Source organism: Ascaphus truei, chromosome 1 (genome assembly GCF_040206685.1).
Source record: "Ascaphus truei isolate aAscTru1 chromosome 1, aAscTru1.hap1, whole genome shotgun sequence".
NCBI classification, from domain to species: Eukaryota; Metazoa; Chordata; class Amphibia; order Anura; family Ascaphidae; genus Ascaphus; species Ascaphus truei.
The window spans coordinates 199,790,353-199,813,600 of record NC_134483.1 but is presented as its reverse complement, the minus strand read 5'-3'; the positions used below and the strand labels follow the sequence as shown (position 1 = coordinate 199,813,600).

Below are 23,248 nucleotides of genomic sequence, written 5' to 3'. Positions count from 1 at the left end.
TACACATTCAGGCAGGAAATCTACACTGCACTGCACTGAAGAAAGTCACAAAACGAGAGAGAGAGAGAGAGAGAGAGAGAGAGAGAGAGAGAGAGAGAGAGAGAGAGAGAGAGAGAGAGAGAGAGAGAGAGAGAGAGAGAGAGAGAGACTGATGAAGCAGGTAAACCTTACTTGCCTATCACAATAATGTGTAATATGGTTGTTGAAAAAGGGGCTTTGCCTTCCAGTTGTAGTCAGGGTTCAAGAAGTGAGTTAGCGCTCCAGAGGAGCTAGGCTTTGTTTATTGTTTTCTTTAAAAAAAAATTGCGCTGAAGCAGTGAATACAGACAGTGACCCACGAGCGGTACTGATTCTGGAAGTAAAGGCTACCACACTGCATAGGACTACCAGCTGTGAATGGAGTATACACAGAAAAGTATTAAAATTGATGCAAGACTGTGCTGAAGCAGGGAAACTTTCACAGACGGTAACCGACGCAAGGTACTGATTCTGGGAATTTAAAATGGCCGCCCAGCTGAAGTCAAATACAGACTCTGAAAAAACGGGGAAGAAAATGTGTTCCTGGTGTAAAGAACTCCACCACACGGAGCAGTGTCCCTTCAGGCCTTATTCAGACGATGAGAGTGAATGCATGCACAGTACTGCTAATATGGTAAAACTTACCAAAGGGAAGAAAAAGACTAAAGAGATGCCTGTGAGAGCTGTGACCTCTTATAGCAAAATATGCCCACCTGTAGGTCTACCACAATTTGGGGTTCTAGCAAAAACAGTGGCAACAGCTGCAATAGCGCCTCCTGAGGTCAGGAAGAAAAATACACCTGGTCGCCCCAAAATGGAGGACAAGATGCGGCGTTCCTGTAATGAACCCTACCCCACGGAAGAGTGGCCCTTCCAGTCCGATAAGGAGGAAGACATCTCTTACGGGGAACCCGAACCGAATCACGCCCACAAAACACCCCAAGAATGGTGGGGGTGCTGAACTCGGTACGAACCGAAAAGACCGCTCTCTATGATGACGAATGTGATCGACAGGAGGAAGAGCGGAAACAGTAGATCGCTGAATATTTACGCCATCTAATGCAACTGCAAGGAAAACATGGCGGATACAGTGAAGCTGCTGAAGTTTCAAATAAAGACGGAGACCCCAGTATCCCTGATGGGATGGAGTCGTCAAAAACAAAAAGGCGGAAAAAGAAAAAGAAAAAAGGGTCTTCACTTACCGTGGAAGGAACAGACACATCTGCAGATCCCACGGAGGAAAAGGGGGTCCGAGATGCCCTGCAGCCTAGAAAAAATGGAGAATTTGTCCCGCGGATGACCGAATATCCAGAGGGCCCCAGGCAGAAGTCGTGTACCCCAAAGAAGTGTCTGTCCAGTGCTAGTAGTAAAAAACCCTCAACCAACCATACCAGGGAAGCCAAGCCGGAACCAATGAGTGACGATCCCTTGACCAGCCCTGAAGATGCCCTGAATATTGCCAGGCGTGACTGTGATCTGCTCCGGGAACAATTGAAACTGGAGATGGAAGATAATGCTGACCTACAGAAGACTGTTCTCACAATGTACTCTGAATCCGGGACCGACTTGGAGGATCTAAGGACAGATCTAGATACAGCAAACGCTACTATTACCGCCACGGATGAAAAACAGAGCAAATCTGATAGACTGATTGCTAATCTGAAGCAGAAATATGAGGAGGCACTGAAAGAGATTACAGTCTTTCAGCAAGAGGTTTGCAAGTGCCATAGAGAGGAGGAAGTCTCTCAGAATGAGGTTCATACTCTCTGCATAAAACTGAATGCCTCACACCAGGAGGTCAACAGTGTCCGGACAGAGTTGGACATATCCCAGAAAGAGGTTCATACTCTCCGCACCGAACTGGATGCCTCACACCACGAGATCGGCAGCTGCCGCACAAAACTGGAAGTCTCCAAAAAGGAACTTCACAGTCTCGCTGAGGAGCTGGACAATTCTAAAAAATATATTGTCAATCTTAATATAGATCTCAAAGTCTCTCAGAAGGAGCTTCAGACCCTCAACCTAGAGATGGAAGTCTCACGCCAGGAGATAGTCAGTCTCCAAGCAGAGGTGCAAAAATGGAAGACGGACTACAAGGAGGACCTGAATATTACAGACACTGGAAAAAGAGAAAATTTAAGACTAGAAAAAGAAAATTCTGAGTTGACAGACCACATCAATGGAAAGAATGAAAAGCTCCATGAGCTGGAAAAAATAAAGAAGCTTATGGAAGGTGAAAAGGTTGATGCAGAGCACCGACTGCAGAACCAACCAAAAGGTCTGCATACACACCTCCAGAATACCGAGGAGAAGCAGCGAACTCTGCAGGAAGAAAATCTGCAGGCTGCTAAAAACTTACAAGTGCTGCAGGAACGTCTGAATACCCAGTGTGTCCCCACAGAGCAGTATGAGGAGCTAAAAGCCACTCTGCATGTCACCAGAGAATCGTTGGAGGCGGAGCTTCGATACCAGGTGACTCTGTATGAGAGGGAGCGGGAGAAGGCCCAGAAACTGGAGCAAGAGCTGGAGAGACAGAGAGTCTGTTCCATCCCCTTGAGCCAGTACACCAAGGAGAAAACAGACGCAGTGTCAACCTTGACGACAAAAATTACAGAGCTCCAGAATATGAAGAAGACACTGATACAAACTCAGAGAAAACAAAGTGCGCAGATAAATTCCCTGAGAAGAGACTTGCAAGACGCACTCAAAAAACAGGGATCTCTCGTGGATGAGATTACAGTACTACAAGGACAAGTATTGACCCTGACCAAGCATCAGTATCCCACAGCCACAAAAACCCAAAGGAAAAAGGGTACAGTGAGAGCTGGGAACACCGCTCACCTAAAAAACAAGGTTGCAAAGTCTGAACCACCTAAACAAGCACTAGCTAAACCTTCAGCCACCCAACAGGCAACAAAAAAAGGTATACGTGCAGAATCAAAACCAGAAGAATCCTTAGCGGATGAAGCTGAAAAGATGGGACATTCTCTGGAAGTGGAGGTGGAATTGTAACTCAATCCCAAAGAAGCTGAACTGGCAACACCATGGAGTGGAAAGAGGGCAGAAGGACAGCTTCAAGAGCGGAAAACTGAAAGGGTTACTCTCAAACGCTCTGCAACTGTCGCCATACAATCTCCCTACAAAAAGAGGAGCGCCCGACGCAAGGGAAATCTCATGCCCGCGCATTCGGTAAAAAGACTTTACTTGGAAAAAGTTCTCCTCGAGCGACTGAGAAGTGATGATCTCAAGCACCTTCAGTAGGAGACACAAATAAACTGGAGAAAGGGCTCCAATCCCAGTGGGACAGAGGGTTCTCTTCCTCCATCCACTCTCATTCAAGTCACAGAGATATTTTGAATGAGAGTGGAAGGATGGGCTTTGGCCATGGTAAGCCCGAGCTTCCCACAAACAGGGGAGGTATGTAACAGGGTCTTATCCCTGTTAACAGGTTTGCCTCTAATCCAGCAGTGTGCTGGTTAATTGCACACCTGCAATCAACCACTCCACCTGACTAATCACAGCTCTGTGAAAAAGCCTGTTCCCAGAAACAGGAAGAAGATCTTTCCTCAGTACACAAGGGTGCTGACAAGAGGAAAGCAGGGAAGCCTGCACACAGAGGTCTTGAGCAGAAAGGCTCTGCTGAGATCAAGACACCCAGAGACTTATATTCCTGGACACAGGGGACCCAGGAACCTACCGAGACTGACATGAAGGGCCACCTGCTTTAAGGTATCTCTTGAGATTTTGGGGAATAGGGTGGTAATGGGATTATCCCTCCAGGCTTGGAGAAAGGGACTGGGGAAGTAAGTTAGCCCTTACAGAGGGATAGGCGTTTGTTATTTTGTGTTTTTGTATATTTTGGCTGCATTAAGGAACAGGCTCAATAAAGCCAAGATATAATTTCACCCCAATCGGTCTCCATTATATGTACCTCTGAACACGTCTCTTACAGTATGCATATAAATAGATAAAAAAATAAATGGGAGTTCTCAATAAAGTGTAATAACCTGCAAAATCATCAATTTAACAAACTTAGGGGGCTATGCACTAATCTCAATGGCTTTGCTTTCTGATGTTCAAAAAACGCACGTCCGTTAAAAAGTGAGACCGGGGACGCGATTCACTAAGGCCTTGAGCCCATTTTTTAACGTACCTGCTCAAAACACCCACAGCGTACGGGTTGCTTTTTTTCCCCCTGCTAGCGTTCTTAAACTTCACGTACGCTAGCCGATAGAAAAAAAAGCCGCATGTAACATTTGCATGGAGATTTGCCATCTTCATGCAAGGCTGTTACAGGCGATCGTACACTAAATAAATACATTTGATTAATAGTGTACATGAGCAGGGGGTCTCCAGAGCTGAACAGCATTGGTTTCATGTCCGAGGACCCCCTACTTCAGGAGATACAGGCCCCGTTATGGGGTGCCGGTATCCCCTGTAGAATTTCAATGTCCCGGTCACGTGACGCGGAAGCTTGAAAGTGCAGGGGATACCGGCACCCCATAACGGGGGCCTGTATCTCCTGAAGTAGGGGGTCCTCGGACCTGAAACCAATGCTGTTCAGCACCGGAGACCCCCTGCTCATGTACACTATTAATCAAATGTATATTAAAAAAAGATTTAACAAACATCAATACACAACCCCCCCCCTCCCCCCTCCGCCCTAACACATTCAGTACAATAATGTGCAAAATTACTATTATCCAGATATGAATAATAGATTATTTGCCCATTATTAAGCACTGCATTAGCATACCTAAATAAAGTCAATAAAAATAGTAGGCCGGTAATCCAATCAATACAAGCAGTAACAACATCAACAATGAATTAATTAAACCATTAACCAATGAAACCAATTAATTCCCAAACCAACTCAAAATGAATAGTAACACTAACCAATCAAACCAATGAATGACTACAACATTAATGAATGTAACCATGAAAAGACAAAGAAATACATTCAAACAATCTCTGAAGTAACCATGAAACACATTAGCTAACATAATACAACATTAACTACAAGCGAACACCAATCGCAAACATTTTATTACATTAAGCAGGAAAAAAACAAACAATGACATCCACATAAAAAAACTGATATTAAAAACACCAATAGCAATACCAAGCCACAATGCCCCCCAAATATTGTCATAATGTATTTATCTGTACCCTAAAGTGGTGCAGATTAATAGATTATCAGTCAATGCGCCTCCCCAAAAAATAAAAAAAAACAATCCAATGAAGAAACCTGTAAAAAGAGACATTTACAAACATTGAATATATTACTTACCATTAGAAGCGGTGGCCCTCCGACTCCCGGGGTAACATGAAGCTCACATACCTTGAAGGCCTCCAACAGCATCCGATGCCATCCGCCATGAAGATCCGGATCAGGTACCCAAATCTTCTTTTTTCTTTCTTTAATCACCTTCTTCTATCTTCATCTGTAACCATTTCTTGATCTTCTTTATCTTCTTTCTTCATCTGTCAATCCAAAAAACCCCATGGTAAATGTGTTGTCTCGTCAGCTTCTTGGGCTCAAATGAGGCGTCACAGCCTTAATAGGGCTTTTGACGTCACATTTAGCCTCAAAATGGTTAACAGCCACCTGATTGGCTGTTCAAACCATGTTCCGACTTAAATTTTTTTTTTACATGACGTCACTTAAAGGGAAGGATGCCAGCCAATCAGAATGATGGGACGGGATGCAGCAGCGTATTCGGGGTTGCGTTTCCTAAATCAGGGTGCAGCAGTGTAGTCATGGTCACGGGTCCTAGTCCATGCAAAGGTTCAGCAGCGGCAAAGCATAGTAGCGAGCCAGCTGGGGTCCAGGAACACATGAAGCAAACACCTCACTCAGGCACTGGCTTGGAGTGCGTGGCTGCTATTTGAAGGCCAGGAACAGTTGAAGACGATTACATCCTCTTTACTGTTTGAGGGCGGAATGCATCTACTAAATTTCATCCATCTTGGTAGAGGCAAGGCACTTAGGGATGAGTAAGTGTAGAAGAGGCCGCAAAACTGGATCCTTACAGATTCAAAGTGAAGACGTGAGCACTAAAAAAACTATCAAAAATGTACTTATGGTTCCTGAATGGCATAAGGGCAATATACAGTTAGTCCTATGCTATTTATTAAACTGTGACAACATGGGCAACACTGAACATTAATTGTTACTTCCTTAAAAATGTGTATGGTTATTGTACCACACGGTATTAAACGCAAAGCATAAAATAGTGATAAAACAGCTATTCAATTAAAGAAATCAGCATTTGATGAGCAGCAGTGGCATAAAGAAAACAAATCTTTCATATCTATTATCTCATGTGCAGTGTATATGCTGCCATAGATGACATAAGCATATGGCATGGCCTGGGTTATCACTGCTATGCAGATCACACTCAACTCTACTTGTTCTTTGCACCAGTCACTAAGGACCCATTATCAGTCTTTAATAGATGTTTATCTAAGCTCCTAGAGTGGATGAGTGCCAGTGTGTTGAGGTTAAATCCTGTTTAGACATAAGCGGTTGTAGTGGATGCTCACCATCAAAAGACAACACGACTGCTGCTAGGTCAATGCTCTGGCCTCAAGCTTGGGGACTCACAGCTGTTAAACTCTGTTCATGTGCGGAATCTTGGTGTTGTCCTTGAATTTGACTTAGCCCTTAAACATCAGGTGCCAGCCGTGATCAAATATTCCTTCTTCACTGAACATAGCCAGGATTAAGCACTTGATTCCCCCCCAGAGGATTTTACAGTGCTTGTCCATGGGTTTTTTACCTCACGCCTGGACTACTGCAATGCACTCTACCTTGGTCTTCCAGAAAAAGAGCTGTGTCGCCTGCAGCTGATGCAGAATGCTGCAGCCAAGTTGTTAAGTAACCAGACCTGTTCTTGCTATATGACACCTGTCCTCCGTTGTCTGCCCTGGCTGCCTGTAAAATGGCGAATTTATTTCAAGATTGGCTTGTTGACATTCAAAGCACTACATAAGCAGGGTTCCAGCTATTTGAAAGAGCTTCTAGTTCCCTACACTCCCATTTGCTCACTTCGATCTGCAGATAAAGGACTGTAAACATTTCCAGAGTCCCCGTTACTTCCTTTGGGGTCCAAGCTTTTATCCACGCTGCTCCCATGCTTTGGAACAGTCTGCCTCATACAGTTTGAGAGGCCACTTCTCTGGAAATCTATCTACATAGGTTCAACACCTAACTGTTTACCCAGGTATTTAATTAATGAAACAAAGCATGTCCAGCATTTAAAAGCTATAGTACCGTCCCATCCTGTATTGTATCTTACCTTGTTTTTGGTCTCGTTTATAACCTTAAAAGGTTTTTTTTTCCAACTGTGAAGTGATTTGAGTCCCATTGGGAGAAAAGCACTATATAAGTTGTCATTATTATTATTATTTGTTAGACATATGACATATATATTTATAGATCACGATTAAAGCTTTATTCTGCTAGATTACTGATGGAAAGTTACTGCCCAAGAAGCCGGATTATTTTATAAAACCAAGGCACTGCTAGCAACTGCTTTACCAGGGAAGATATATCCCCTCAAAAGTCCACCTATCTGACTCAAAAAGGAGCACACCACAGTTTATGCAAATGACTCATACATGCAAAGTATATTTAAATGAGCCACACCCCCACACCTCCTAAAATATTTACATAAGACTAATACTGACAAGTCTAAGGGCCCTAGTAATGAAGGAGGTACAAGTGTAAGACCCAATAGGTTCAGAACCCACAACCTCTGCTAATCAGGGTAGCAGCTCTAGCACTGAACTAAACCAGATACTGAGAAACTCCACTGTCACATATCTCCCCAGTGTCTCTTGTGTGCTCATTTTTGTGCACATGGAACTGACAACCAGGAAGTGGAAGTGGTCTGCTTTTTTAAAGGAAGCCAGGTAGAGGCGCTACAGGTGTGAGCAGTAGAATGCTGTGACAATAGAGTTTCCCAGCATCTGGTTTAGTTCAATGCTAGAGCTGCTTCTTTAAATAACCGAGGTTGTTGGTTCTGATCCTGTTGGAGCCTGACATCATTACCCCCTTCATCACAAGGGCCCTTGGACTTGTCAGTGATGGTCATATGCAAATAGTTTAGGATGTGTGAGGTGTGACTCATTTAAATATGTTGTATGCACTGTCCCCTTAATTTACATTTGACACACCTTAGAGTAAATGTTTAAAAACATTGTTTATACTTGAAAAAAAATTAGCATCTTTTTCTAGACTTTGAAACAACATAAATAAGCAAACCTTTAGGTATATTTCACAATATCTTGTTTAAGATGATTTAAAATTGCCCGGAATTCTTGCTCAAGAAAAGTGCTACAGGCTAATTTTTAGTGAATTTGTTGGAAGAGGGGAATGCAATGCAGCGATATCTTTTTCTATTGCAGCATTGATAGTATAAGCATGAACCTTCATAATGACACATGAACAAGGTTGTAATTTTTTTCAAATTATTTAGCGTAACATGAGTTCTAGTTCATGTAAATAAACTATATTTATGATCTGCTATTTTAGAATAAACAGAAGATGTTTAATATCTGCCAGTCATAGCAAATCCAAGTGTGGAGCAAAGACCTGCAATAATGTCTTCATGTGTCCCTATATTTTGTAGAGGTAGACAAAGGAACACATAAAAACGCAGTTCCCTGAAGGCACAGAAGAATAACAGATCAGGGAGTTTGGCAGACTACAAGGTCTGGCACCTGCATAAATGCATGATATGCTGTCTCATAGTAACATATCGTTATAACTTTTACAAATGTAGTTGATGTTCATGAAATAATATTGTGACTGTTGCAGAACATAATACAGACTTGCCAAAGGATTGTACAAACTAATACTTAGTTTTTGTGCTCTCACACACAGCCTAAACTGTAGGAGGAATGAACAGCAATATACAGATTTGAATATTAGTACAAAAATAAAATAAACATTTTGGGTATTTAAAAAATGGCGATAGACTTGAGAATGGCCGTTATCATGCAGTAATAAGTACAGGTGCATCTTAAATATCTTACTATGTGAAATGCAGTTATATTTTCTATGTGCAAAGAATCAATGCCGGAATAACTCAGTGTTTTAGTTGTAGTTAGGAAATCTGTGACAGCAAGGCAATACTGAAGTGTATACATAAGTATTAAGTCCTTGCTAGGCCTGCCTACAGTATATTGGAACCTTGTAAGTCTGCGAATCAGAACAGTGCTCTACTGTACATTATATATTATTTATTTCATTGTTATATTTAAGTATGACATTATTTTTTATTTTTTTCTGTGTTGGTTTTTTTTATATATATATATCATTTATAAAATTAAGTAAAATAATTTGCAGTGAAATTTTCCCATTTCTGTAATGTCTATTCAGTGTGTCATCCATTGGCACATTACCAGATTGTGAAACATAAAGCACACACATACAGTAGATAACATTGCTCCAACATTCCTGTGTATTACGCAACATTAATTTCATGTTAAGTATACATGTAATTTGTCTATGGGTAATAAAAGTGTAAATAGAGAACTCACTTTAGGGGTAATTAGCATTTTTTTAAAAATATATGCAACATTTGATTACCTTTTAGGAAAAGTAATTATGTAAACTGCTGTTTGATGCGTCCCCTTTTATCGATCGGTGAAGATCAGCCTCTCTGGGCTCACATTAGGGCTGCCTTGGAATCTATCCTGTAGTCAGTGGAACGCAACAACTACAATATAACCTTATATTACTAGGGACAAGAAATTGTGGCTGTGAACACTGCAAGAGCTGTTTATGATCATTTGTTGCAAAAGCTCTTGCACTGCTAGGGAGAGGGCAGGCTTAAAAAGAGGTGTGCCGAAGCCTGCTATAGCAACCAAATGATGCTGTGTACATTAAAAACTAAAAAAAAAAATGCAGCTGATACTATTTAATACTAGAGGACGGATTTATATTTAAAAAATAAGATTACAAGTGTGTCTCTATTGCTGCTTTAAATGGGGGTTTCAGCTGATCACGGTGCAATCGACCACTATGGACAAAATAGAATTACCCCCTTAGTTTGCAATATAGTAACAGATTTCCAGTCGAACTGGAGGTTATGGACATGGAATTAGCGTGGGTGATCTCCATGTTGTTATTTGCATTCAGAGAATAAACCATTTTTCCATTTAAAAACAAAATTGATTTGTCATAGAGTGAGGGGGATACAATGTGACATGGGAAAATCCTGCAATACAGTGAACGTCACTCATCATCTGATTAGAATTAAGGGAGTACAAAACAAAACTTTGCCTATATCTCATATATTGTCTGTAACCAAAAGCATTTGAAAAGGATATCCTGAAAAGACTCTGTAAATAAAATAATAGTAAGTATTTGGGTGACAGTTGGTATGGCAGCTTGAGCTTTATAGCATTACCTTGTGCATCAGGCTGGAATACATAAAAAAAAAAGCATTAAAATAATAGAGGAGAGAATCAAAACGGCATACTGTAAAAACCTAATCATTTCTATTGCTAAAATGATTATGTTTTCTCTGTCTAAGTTGGTAAACTAAATGGAAAAAGCAAGCTGGACACTGCAGGGAATGTATTATAACAATATCACAAGCTCATCATAATGTCATCCTGTTCTGCTTGAATTGTTCTAAGAAGATTCCATGAGTGCTCACTTTTGCGTCTTCTATTTACTTGACACCTATTGAGGTGGGACTCTTGATCTTTAGCTGGCGTTACCAACACTGCAGATTTTGTTTGTATCTACCCCTTGACATATTTTCCCTTTTGAGATCCGAGGCAAGACCCTGTATTTTTTAATTGAGTTAACTGACAGATTACACATTTTCTATCTGTGTTGGATTGCAAATGTAAAGGCTTCTTGTGTGCCGAAAATGTTCTGCGTGGTTTCGTATCGTGGAAGAGAACTCACTAACCGTGAATAGATGTATTGATGACAAATTCACTAAACACTTCATATGGTTTCTACCTCCAACACCATTTCAAAGATCTAGAAAACAAACAGCTGCTATTACGTGGGGGTCACACCTATTTTATCTTATTAGCAGCACAAATGGATATCTGTTCAGTGTTTATTCATGGAAAAATCCATATTAAAATAGGATTTCTTCATGTTTTATGGTATCTTATTTTAAGCACACATTTTTTTTCCTAAAATGTACTAATCTTCCCGGTTATACTACTATTTAGGCTTTTGAAAGTTATACTGTAAGTTGCAGTCATTTTGTTGTTGACGTGATTTGTCATTTTGAAAACCTTCCTGAATATTTTCCTAATTGGTTTCAATGGTGCAATGCCACGTTGTTCAGGCTCGGTGATTTCAATGCAATTGAATAAAGTATTGGTTGAAAACAGCATATTCCACCAGTCAACTCACCAGGTAGATGCAAAAATAAAAAATATTTATTGACTACATAATAAAAAACAAAAAAACACTAAAAACAGAACAGGACAATTCTCCCACGCGTTTCAGGCTATGCAGCCCTTTCGGTGGTTTCAATGTTCATATGAGGCAGAAACGGCAATGAAATGTAGAAAATTGCCAAATAAATGGGTTTTATGCCATCTATTCCCAGTTGATGGTTTGGTATGGCTATTGTCTGTTTTCAAAAGAGTTTTTAGAAATGTATTTCTCATTATTTGTTATTGGAAATATCACTTTGGTTATCCAGAATTGTTTCTTTTCAGCTGGCGTAGGCCTCGTTCAGACAGAAAGCGATGCGACGCGCACGCGCACGTTCGCCACTCTTTCGCTGTGTTTTATGGGAGTTTTCAACCTGAAAACAACCCCCGGCGGCGAAGTACAGCGTTGATGCCACTGCACTTTAAGGAGACAACTGAAGTTGTAATTTCAAGCAGCAGCCACGTCACGTGTACTTCGCCAGCCAATCACAGAGACGCACACTTTTTATTTTATTTTTTAAAGTCCCGCCTGCAATCATGCTATTCTGTCTGCCGGGGATGAGCAGACATCGCCCAGCAGACAGAGGCGCGGGGGCGCAGCTAGGTAGCTTTCTGTTCGAGCTCCGCCTTAGTAATTGCTGCTTCAAAGGATGATTTCTATGTTTCAAAATCAATATATACAAAATGGAGTAATCTTGGTAGTATATTGTTACATCTTCATTTGTTAATTTTGTCATTGGCCTTTTGCTTGTGGCAAAGTTGCTTTTGTGCAATAAAAAGATAATCAAGAAAAGTGAAATGCACTGCACATTTAAAGGTAAATGTAAAAATACCTAGAAAGAAACATAGAAAGATAAATGTGTAACATTAGTCCTACCAGACATTATATATCTGTATTTGCATATTTTAGATGAATTATACAGTAGATGTAGAAATCAGTTGCTTAGTATATAACTCCATTTTACAGTAGAATATTACACTTGTGACAAACATGGGGTTATAAATATATATACAGCTGCAGCGGCCGTTATTTAAACAAATCACGCATTGTGTACATCGGAATACCGATGTCATGGCGCGGGATGTCTTCCAACCGTACCGCCGTAAGATGCAAGTGCAGCGAGGGCAGAAAATTGCATTTTAGTGTTCTGGGTTTTAAACACCTTAAATTGACACAGCAGCACAGTAGCACAGTACTGTACACATTGCAATTCATTCATTTCATTGCACCCAAAGAAAAATAATCCATGAAATTCAACAAAACAATCTCGATAAGTGCGGGTGCCTGGGGCGATTGGCCGCGTTTATGCTGCGGGGAGTACAACAGTGCACACGAAATCGGCGCCATGATTTGTTTGAATAACGGCCACTGCAGCTGTACAACTTGGATGGAAGAGCATTCAGAAATATTACAATGCCATTCAAAACTGTATGTACTGTATTACACCCCAATTGTGGCAGGAATGTTAACAAGGACTTAGTAGAAATGTATTAAATGCACATGGTCATTTTAAAGCCAAATATAGATTCAAGAGTAGAAGCAATTTATTAGCATTAAAGTTATAAATCTAATGTTCGACTCTCATGAAGGCCCATTTGCTATATAATGGGCCTGACTGCCTTCTATTGATCCACTACAAGGACATTCACAGCAGCTTTTTAATACACTATACATAATGTGGATCTAGGCCAGTGGACATTCATTGATTTTCTTTGTATCAAGATAAGAAAGACAAAGTAAATACTACAATAGCTGTGTGTAAGTATGTGACTTCCAACCATAGCACATTTTTTCCCTAATGTTTGCTTTTGGAAAATCCCAAATTGAATGTGTTCAGATTGCAGTTAGGAAAAAGCTGAAAATGCTGTGTAATGCAGCAGGATTTAGTTTACAAGAGTCCATGTTAAAATGGGTAAGAAGCAAAAAGTGACTGAGTGCTCATTTTAATATGATTACACAGAATTCCTGTTGTAGTAGAAGCATTGTATGCTAGCTGATAATGGGAAAAACAGGTTTGCGGACCTGTCTGATATATGTGAATGTGCACATAAGTAGTATTTTGTATTTGCTGTACACTGTACAGTGGAGGTTTTTGTCACTTTTTTGCTCACTACAGTATAACATCATTGTTGTCTGGTTGTAACCACTAACAGCTTTATATTGCAATGCCAACAAATTATCCTCACACTGATATGACCCAAAAGTTAAAAACAGCTGTCTGTGAGTAGGTTTCCTGGCTATGCACTGCGTTAACCCAGGCTGTGCAGAAATGCTGTGTAATACGGCAGGCATAAACTTATACTGTACATGTTAATATGGGTATGAAGCAAAAAAGTGACACATTGGGAGAACTCATGTGCATGTTATTACCAAGAATCCTTCACTGCAGGGGTATGCTAAGAGATAATAGGGAAAGGCACCTTTGTTGATCTGTTTGAGACATGTGTTCATAAGTAGGGACGGGCGTAACAGTCAAAATCTATTCCATGAAATTTCCTGGATAATTTAGGGCAAATCTGTCCCCTTCGCCCCCACCAAAAAACTGCCTACGGATTTGGCATTAAAATAATCTGAGCAGATTGTTACTAATCCGGATTGATTTCATATATCATTTAAAAAAAATAGGGTTGAAGTTTACAGCAGATAGGAAATTGTTCTTTTCTGTCATCAAATTCTATGTTTCTACGAAAAATTCATCGTCATGAAAACCTTCAGGCATGCTACATCCAAAATAAATCTGGAAGATGTTAAGTTAGGTTAATTAAAATGTATCATTCTAATTAAATACATGATTAGAAGACAAAGGATATTTAAAACAAGCACATTCATTTTATTGAGGATTTAAATTACAAACAGTACATACTAATTCTGCAGAACATATACTTGGTTCCATGAGGCATTGAACTGCTCTTGTACATACAGTACTGTAGTACAGAACATTTCATTCTTGAATTTTCACTTTAAATAGTTCTATTTTGTTTACTATTAAGTTGACATAGTTGAATTGTTGCAAAATAAAGCATGTTCTTCATTACTAGACACAAATGTGGCACTCAAGCTTGATCCCATCTTTCATTATTAGTTCTTTATTTTATATTCTTTTTCCATCTAGAAAAACCTTGTGCCCTTTTCTGCTCTGCATTTGGAAAGAACCAGCCCATTCTTGTGGCAGAAAAAGCATTGGACGGAACTTCTTGTGGTCAGAATGGGTTGGACATTTGCTCAAATGGTAGATGCCAGGTACAGTACAAGCTCAGGCCATATTTAAAGCTAATTGAATAATTAATGTACAATAATCTAATCATTTCAAAAGGGTGCTGTAGCACAATGCAAGTAACTCATGTTACCTATTGTAACTCGTGTTAGCATATCATGTGCAGTGGTATCCATTTACACTAAGTATAATGCATCTAATGTATGTGGCTTTTCTACCAGTTCATGTTGATAAAGACACCACTTCTAATTTTGCACCATAACAGAATTTTTAAACAAACCACCTAAACTGCAAATCTAAGAATACTTACAAAATACAAAATGTAAAAAAAAAAATTCTAAATAAAAAACCTAAGAAACCCCCAGGAATTTACATCAATGATGCAGGGACACAGCTGGACAATGCTAAATTTGTACCATCTTGAAAAGCAGGCAGTGTGTGCACATTGTATTCTAAACTAAAGATACATTATACTTGTGCAACTACCAGTTTATCAGTATGTGAGCTCTGTACTAATATTCCAATTGCAAATAAGATAAGAGCCTGTCCAGTGACACAAAAACTTGGGCATCTCTTAAGGACTAGAAAAGATGCACCCACTTTTGTTACATTTTCCTGTCTGTTGCAAAACCATAGATTTTATTTGATCGTTGGCTTTTCTATTTTCTATTGCTATTCTATCCCAAATATTTTTAATTCCCTTTTTGTATACCCAATGTTTTGGGAAGCTATCCCATGAATCTGTTAAATACCTCCTCCTATTTCCCATTAGCCTGCCATTCTCATATTTTAGAACATCACCTCTTGCTCTAGCACTTCACTTTTTCTGAACTATACTTCCCTCCTGCACCCTGTTGAAACCCCTTATATTTTTGAAAGTTGTAATCATATGCACCCTCAACCTTCTTTCCTCCAAACTGTACATGTTGAGTTCTTATAGTCCTGATGAAAAATGTATTATCCAGACCATGCACCATTTTAATAGCCCTTCTTTGCACAATCTGTAATATATGTATGTCTGTTGCAGGGTACATGCAACCACACACGCGGGTTCTCTTGATAAGGCTTATTTATTGAGCCTTAAAAACATACAGCACACAAAAACAAAATACCTTCTCTTCAGCATACAAAAACAAAATAGCTTCCCTTCAGCAGACAAAAACAAAATAGCTTCTCTTCAGCATGGAAAACAAGGCAGCTTTTCTTCAGCATGCAGGACACAGACAGTTATCACACATGTACTTTGAAAAACAGACCTTATAGCAGTAATCTCTTCAGTATTTTAGTCCTGTCTCCTGACCAGCTAGCTTGCATGTGTGTACAGCCTGGGGCTTTTAAAACACCTTGATTATGCAGCTGGGGTCAGACTAATTAAGCAGCCTTTCTCAACTGAAACTTAACCTCGTCACTGCTGCACTGCAAGCCTAAACATAGGTTTGCCAGGTATATGGCTGGTGACGTTCATTCACCCTGTCACATTCCTCCCCTGTTAGTGTGTGGCTGGGGCCACGCACGGCTGAAGCCCGATCATCCACCCCTTCTCTAGAAAAGAAGTCAGCATTTGCATTTTCTTTTCCAGGCCTGTGCTGAATCTCAAATGAGAAGGGTTGGAGGGCCATATACCACCTGGTCAATCTAGCATTGGAGTCCTTCATACTATTTAACCACTTTAATGGAGCATGGTCCATCACCAAAGTAAAATGAACTCCTGCCAGGAAATGCCTCAAATCCTCAATTGCCCACTTTACTGCGAGGCACTCCTTCTCAATCACTGAGTAGTTTTTTTCCTCGGGAACAATTTCCTACTCAGAAAAAGGATCGGATGTTCCACTCCCTCAAACTGTTGTGACAACACTGCCCCTAGCCCTATCTCTGATGCATCGCTTTGCATTACAAAAGGCCTGTTGAAGTCTGGGCTTCTAAGGATGGGACCCTCTGACAGACACCTTTTTATGTCCTCAAAGGCTCTCTGACACTCCCTTGACCATACCACTTATTTAGGGGCACACTTTTTTGTGAGGTCCGTTAATGGGGCTGCAACTTCCGATTAGTTGGGGATGAACCGCCGACACTACCCTGCTAAACCCAGCAGAGAGCGTACCTGCGTTTTTGTTTGGAGGGTCGGAACTTCTTTCAGGGCAACTACCTTGTTGGCTAGTGGCCTTACTTTTCCACCTCCCACTGCATACCCTAAGTATTTGGTTTCCGCCTTACCTAAGGCACAATTCTTAGGGTTGGCTGTGAGCCCGGCCTCTCTTAGAGATTTGAGGACCGCTTTCAGCCTATCTAGATGGGCCCGCCAGTGATTACTATAAATGACAATGTCACCTAGGTAGGCTGCGGCATGAGCCCTGTGGGGTCTCAGCAATTTATCCATGAGTCTCTGAAATGTGGCTGGGGCTCCATGCAGTCTGTAAGAGGACATGTGCAGAGGTATGCAATGGAGACTGTTTTAAGGTGAAATTAAATACGGCTTTTATTGAGCCTGTTTCTTTAACACAAGCAAACATCCAAACGTATGCAAATAAGGGGTCAACCAAAGCTTCTGTTCCACTTGGGAGTATTTCTAGTTAAACCTATGCAGTCCACAACTCCCTTTAGATTAGCATGTCTCCCAGCCCCAAACATATATCTTGATATGTGCAGATATACAAAAAGTCTTAGATAGGAAAGTCTTATCTGTCTTTTGTAGGGGAAGGCTTCTTTGTTCTCCAGGTTTAGAAGTACTTTCCCCTGTGTCTTGCTGGCAGCGTGCAGTCTCAAGACGTCTGTCTCCTTTTTCAGCTCACAGGTGTGCTAAGGAGTCTCACTTCCTGTCTCAGAGGCAGGCTTTTTCTAACACCTCTAATCAGCCAGGTGCTGGTCAATTAACCAGCACACTGCTGGATTAGAGGCATGTTTTCTGAACAGGGTAAGTCCCCTGTTACACAGTCCAAATGGCATTGTCACAAACTGGTATAAACCCATGGGAGTGGCAAAGGCTGTTTTTCACTTGGACTTTTCCTCTAAGCTTATTTGCCAGTATCCTTTTGTTAAGTCCAGCGTGGATATATATTCCGCGTTACCAAGGGCGTCAGTTAACTCGTCCACCCTTGGCATCGGATATGCGTCAAACTTGGATACCGCATTGACCTTTCGGAGGTCCACACAAAATCTTACATTCCCATCGGTTTAGGGACCATAACTAGTGGACTACACCACTGACTGCATGATTCTTCAATCACTCCTAAGTGTAACATTTCTTGTACCTCCTTCTCTACCAGGGCCCTGCAACTTTCAGGCAACCTATAAGGACGGGAACGTACTTTTACCCCAGGTGCTGTCTCGATCACATGTGAAATTAAATTAGTTTGCCCAGGCAAATCAGAAAAAACATCATGGAATTGTGTAATTATTTCTAACAAGTCCCCTTTTTGTTCAGAGGACAACTGTCTACCCATTGGGATTTTATCGTCACCCACGATGTTCTCCCATGGGGGCTGAGGACCCAAGTCCGTTTCCTCCTCCACCAGGTGGATGAATAGAGACCGCTGCATCTTCCAGGGTTTCAGCAAGTTGACATGGTAAATTTGTTTACCCTTCCTGGACCCTGGTTGAGCGACCTCGTAATCCACATCACCCGTGCGGCGGAGTACTTCGAATGGGCCCTGCCATTTGGCTAGGAGTTTGCTCTCACAACTGGGTAATAACAACATCACTTGATCTCCTGGGTGAAACACTCTCATACGAGCATTTTGATTGTAATGTCTCTCCTGACTGTCCTGGACTGACTAAGATTCTCCCTAGCAAAATGCCCGACCACATCTTGGCGCTTCCTAAGGTCCAATAAATATTGCAGAGTATTCTTAGAAGGGGACCGCTGTTCCTCCCAGGCCTCCTTTAGGAGGTCTAGGATACCCCGGGGTTGGCGGTCATACAGCAATTCAAATGGAGAGAATCCCGTGGAGGCCTGGGGAACTTCCCTCACTGAAAACAGCAGAAAAGGGAGAAGTTCATCCCAGGCTCTCTTCTCTGAATCTACAAATTTCCTCAGCATCCCTTTTAGAGTTCGGTTAAATCTTTCCACCAATCCGTGGATGGTAGACCAATGTCCGAACAGACTTGACCTCTAGTAATTTTAAGACATCCTGCATCAGTTTAGCCATAAAATTTGTACCTTGGTCTGTCAACATAACCTGGGGAAGTCCAACCCGTGAGAACACCTCCAACAACTTGTTGGCTACTTGCTTCGCCGTTGCTGTTCTCAGGGGGAACGCCTCAGGATATCTTGTTGCATAGTCAACTATTACAAGAATAAACCTGTGTCCTTTCGCAGAAAGTTCTAGAGGTTTTACCAAGTCTACCCCAATCCTCTCAAAGGGAATTGACACCAAGGGTATAGGAACCAAAGGGGCTGGTTTTGTCCCTTCGGACTAGTTCGCTGGCACTCCAGACATGCCGCACATAACTTAGCAATATCACTATGCATCCCTGGCCAATAGAATCGGGATGAAATATGGTCCAATGTTTTATCCCTGCCAAGGTGACCACCCCAAGGGATAGTATGGGCTAGAGTGAACACAGATTTAACAAACGCCTTGGGAACCAATATCTGTCCGTGACCTCCTCTGTTTGTGTCTGCCTATTCACCCTATACAGGATATCATTCGATAATTCAAAATGGGGGAATACTATCACCCCCTGTGCATTCAATATCTGCTCATCAATTTTTACCACTTTATCATACTGTCTAGCAAGGACTGGGTCTTCCCTTTGCTCTGCCGAAAATCAGGGAGGTATAGGTCTGCTAAATCTCCAGGGCCCATATCCCCCTCCCTCTGGCTATCCCCAGCCATCACTTGTGACTTCTAGCTACTAGAATGGTCACCTTGTGACCCAGATTTCTGCAACCAGTCCTGTTTGTCAGAGCGTCTTTGCTTCCGAGTCTTTTGAACCTGGTGTCTACTGGGAAAAAGGTCTGCTGAGAAGGGGAACAGTTTGCCAGGGATCTCCTGAGCCATAGAATAAGGCTCCTCGTGAGAGACTGGAGCCATTAGTTCCGAAAAGAAAGGCCAGTCCTGGTCGAGCACAACTGGGGCAGGGAGCCAAGGAGCGACTCCTACTTCGAGGTAGGCCTCCTGACCTTTTACCTGTAGCCGAATGGCCGTCGGATACCGTTTTACATCGCCGTGTATACATTCAATATTCCATGGGGAGTCAAAAGAACACACGTTAGGCGGTAACAGTTCATGAAAGACCAGAGTTTTCCCAGAGCCCGAATCTACAAGGGCCTGGACGTTTTTTCCCCCAACCTGGGCTGGAAGTAGCCAAGGCTTGTAATTTTCTCCAGTGAAGGGCGAGGTGACGGTCCTGCTGAAGGAAAAATCCATCTGTGGACAGTACACATGCCGGTGGCCTTGTTCTCCGCAGGTGGAACATGGAGAGGGTTCCCTCGCAGGAAGGTGCCGCGGATAGCGCTCCGCTGGACCGGATACTTGAGACCAGGCATCTGATGGGTCCTGTGGGCGACGTCCTCAGAAGATCCTCTCATTTGGCGACAAGCCGACATCAGGAAGGGGATGGGGGTCTCGGCGGTGCCCGGCATTTTGACTTCTTCCTTGTTGGAAGGACTGCTCCTTTCGTGGCACTTGGCGGTTGCGTATGGAGGGGCCGTAGCTTCCCCGTTGTTCCAATCTCCCTCTTTGGGTATCCGCAAGTGCTGGTGAAGTTGGATCCGTCAGGTCCAGGGCACTCGCCTGATCCTCGGCCCCAAGGAAGTTCTCAATGAGTCGGACCGCCAAAGTTAGGGTTTCAGCAGCATGGCGTTTTACCCACGAGCGTGCGAAAGGGTTATTATCTGTAGGAATTGTTCCAAAACCACTTGCTCAAGAATTGCCTCCTTAGTGCGCTCCTCGGGTTGTATCCAGCGAGTACACAAGTCCAATAACCGCTGAGCGAGGACCCAGGGTCTCATCTTAGCGGTGTACTTCAGGTTCCTTAACTGCTGCCGGTAGGTCTCTGGGATTGTAGAAAGGAGCTTGTGGGGAGCGCAGATGTCACCATAAGTGGAAAGATAAATAATAATATAGTGTAGTATGTTCTACAGAAAAAACAACTCAATGAATCACAGTTGGGGACTCACAATTTCCCAATGAAATAACAGCAGTGGGTATAATCGTGTTGAATTGAAGATTCTCTCAATTGGAAGTACCAGGTCTCGGCAGGATAAGCCCTCAATGACAAAGATGACACACTTAGTGCAACATTGCATGTTCAGTATGTATATATTTTAGGCAATAAGTATTGCACTTACAATATGCACTATGTGCACAGACACATAAAAATAATGATGCGCAGCTCTTGTGTCCACCGCCAGCCCTGCTGCCGAAATCGTGTCGCGTCACTTCCGGTTAGCCCACCCGGTTGCGATCGATCGCAGAATTGGAACAAACAGATCAGGGAGGTACTGGATACACTCGTAGACTGCTGCAGTTCAACTCTACGCGTTTTGCTTGTCTCCAAGCTTCGTCAAGAGTTGTATCTGTTGCATCATACATCTAAATATATATATATACCCCTATAGGGTTCTGATTGGATGAGGAGATAATTTTCAGCTTCCCATTGGTTGGGCTATTACACTTGTAATTGGCCAGTGGGCGGGACTAATACTCAATCCATAACAACTAACATATTTAAACAATACATAATATAATAACTTTAATAACATATTTAAAATACAATATTCCATAAAAATACATAAAAACTATATCTAATACCTAATACTAGCTAATACATATATAAACTGGCCAATACATATATAAACTAGTTGCAACACTTCTATGTGACTAGTGGCTGTGTATTAGGGGTATTGACACTCAAATAAATATGGGAAAAGGGTAAAGGAGAATGAAGGGGAAAAAAGAGCAAAAAATCAGTGTTATATTAGAATTATATCAAGTACATATATATATATAATTATATAAATACATAAATATATAAAAATATATAAAAATATTTATAAAATAAGCAATGCTATTTAATAAACATACAAAATAAATTAAAATATATATATATCTCAAAGCGTACATAATAATATTCTATAATATATATCTCAAGGAGTACACAATAATATTCTGTAATATTTACATTGGAGCAGTTAATAAACAGGAAAAACAGGCACACACATAGTCTATTTCAAATATCTTAAAACACTATTAAATAAATGATAGACACTATATTAAATAAAAACACCAATCTCTATATCCGCATTCAAACCTGTCGGACTTAACGTTTTTAAGCGGTGAATCCAAAAGGTTTCTCTTTTTATTAATTCCTTTGCACGATCACCACCTCTCCAATTTGGGGGGATACTGTATGTTCAATGCCTTTAATAATTATATCTTTAGGATTGGATGTATGAAATAAATTAAAATGCTTTGGAACACTGTGTGTGTCTATTTTTCTCCTTATGTTTCCTATATGCTCCAATGCTCTGACTTTCAAAGCACGAGTAGTTTGTCCTATATATTGGAAGCCGCAGGAGCAATCCAATGAATAAATTACAAAATTTGTATTACAATTGATGGATTGTTTAATTTTAAATTCATCATTTGTAATATTGGACTTAAATGTATTTTTCACCCCTTTGCAACAAAAATCACAAACTTTACATTTACCACATGAATAAAAACCTTTTGGGAGTTTTAACCAGTTCATTTCCTGTGTGCCCTCTTTCTTAGTTTTGAGGACACTGGGCGCTAATTTCTGTTTTAAATTCTTGGCATTAGTAAATATAATATTCGGCCTTACTGGAAATACACTTCCCAAAATAGGGTCATTTTGTAGGATATGCCAGTGCTTATTTAAAGCCTGTTTAATTTTACTGGCTTCTCTATTATATTGTGTCATAAATGTTGTCGTAAAGTCTATCCTTTTGTTTGCCTTGGTATTAGTAGGAGGTTTTATTAAAAGGTGTCTGTCAAGTATGTCTGTTTTTAATTTAGCTTCTCTAATAATTGTTTGACTATACTTTTTTTCCATAAATGTATTCATCAATAATTCTGATTGTTCCTCATAGGTTTCTGTTTTAGTACAATTTATTTTTATCCTCATAAGCTGGCCATAAGGGACATTAGAGATCCACCTTGAGTGATGAGAGCTACTGTTTAGTATATAATTATTGCTGTCTACAGATTTAAAAAATGTTTTAGTCAATATAGCATTATCTTCGATATAAATAACAAGGTCTAAAAATTCCACATTGGTCTTACTGAAATTAGATAAAAAATTTAAGATTAAAATTGTTAATATTAATATACTCTAAAAATTGATTTAATAAAACTTCATCGCCATTCCAGATTAAAAACACATCATCGATGTATCTCTTCCAGAGGACCAGGTTTGCGCCAAACTCATGCGAAGACCAAATGTGATCATTTTCCCAGATGGTCATAAACAAATTCGCATAGCTTTGAGAAAACATGGTCCCCATCGCGGTTCTACAAAGTTGTAAAAAGAATTCCTGATTGAACCAAAAATAATTTTTTGACAATATAAAATGTATACCTTCTAAAATAAAATCTATTTGTTCCGTATCCAAATTTTTATCCTCGGTT

The 23,248-nt window shown here is 40.9% G+C and overlaps 1 protein-coding gene across 2 annotated transcripts in view; it reads left to right on the top strand.

Annotated features, from left to right (window-relative positions):
• The window catches only part of ADAMTS19 (ADAM metallopeptidase with thrombospondin type 1 motif 19), a 406,770-nt gene that overhangs the window by 284,286 nt on the left and 99,236 nt on the right, over positions 1-23,248 (top strand). For both annotated transcript variants that reach the window (XM_075600164.1, XM_075600173.1), the window contains exon 13: positions 14,553-14,680. In XM_075600164.1, the coding sequence (XP_075456279.1) occupies positions 14,553-14,680 (128 nt within the window). The remainder of the gene's footprint in view (positions 1-14,552; positions 14,681-23,248) is intronic.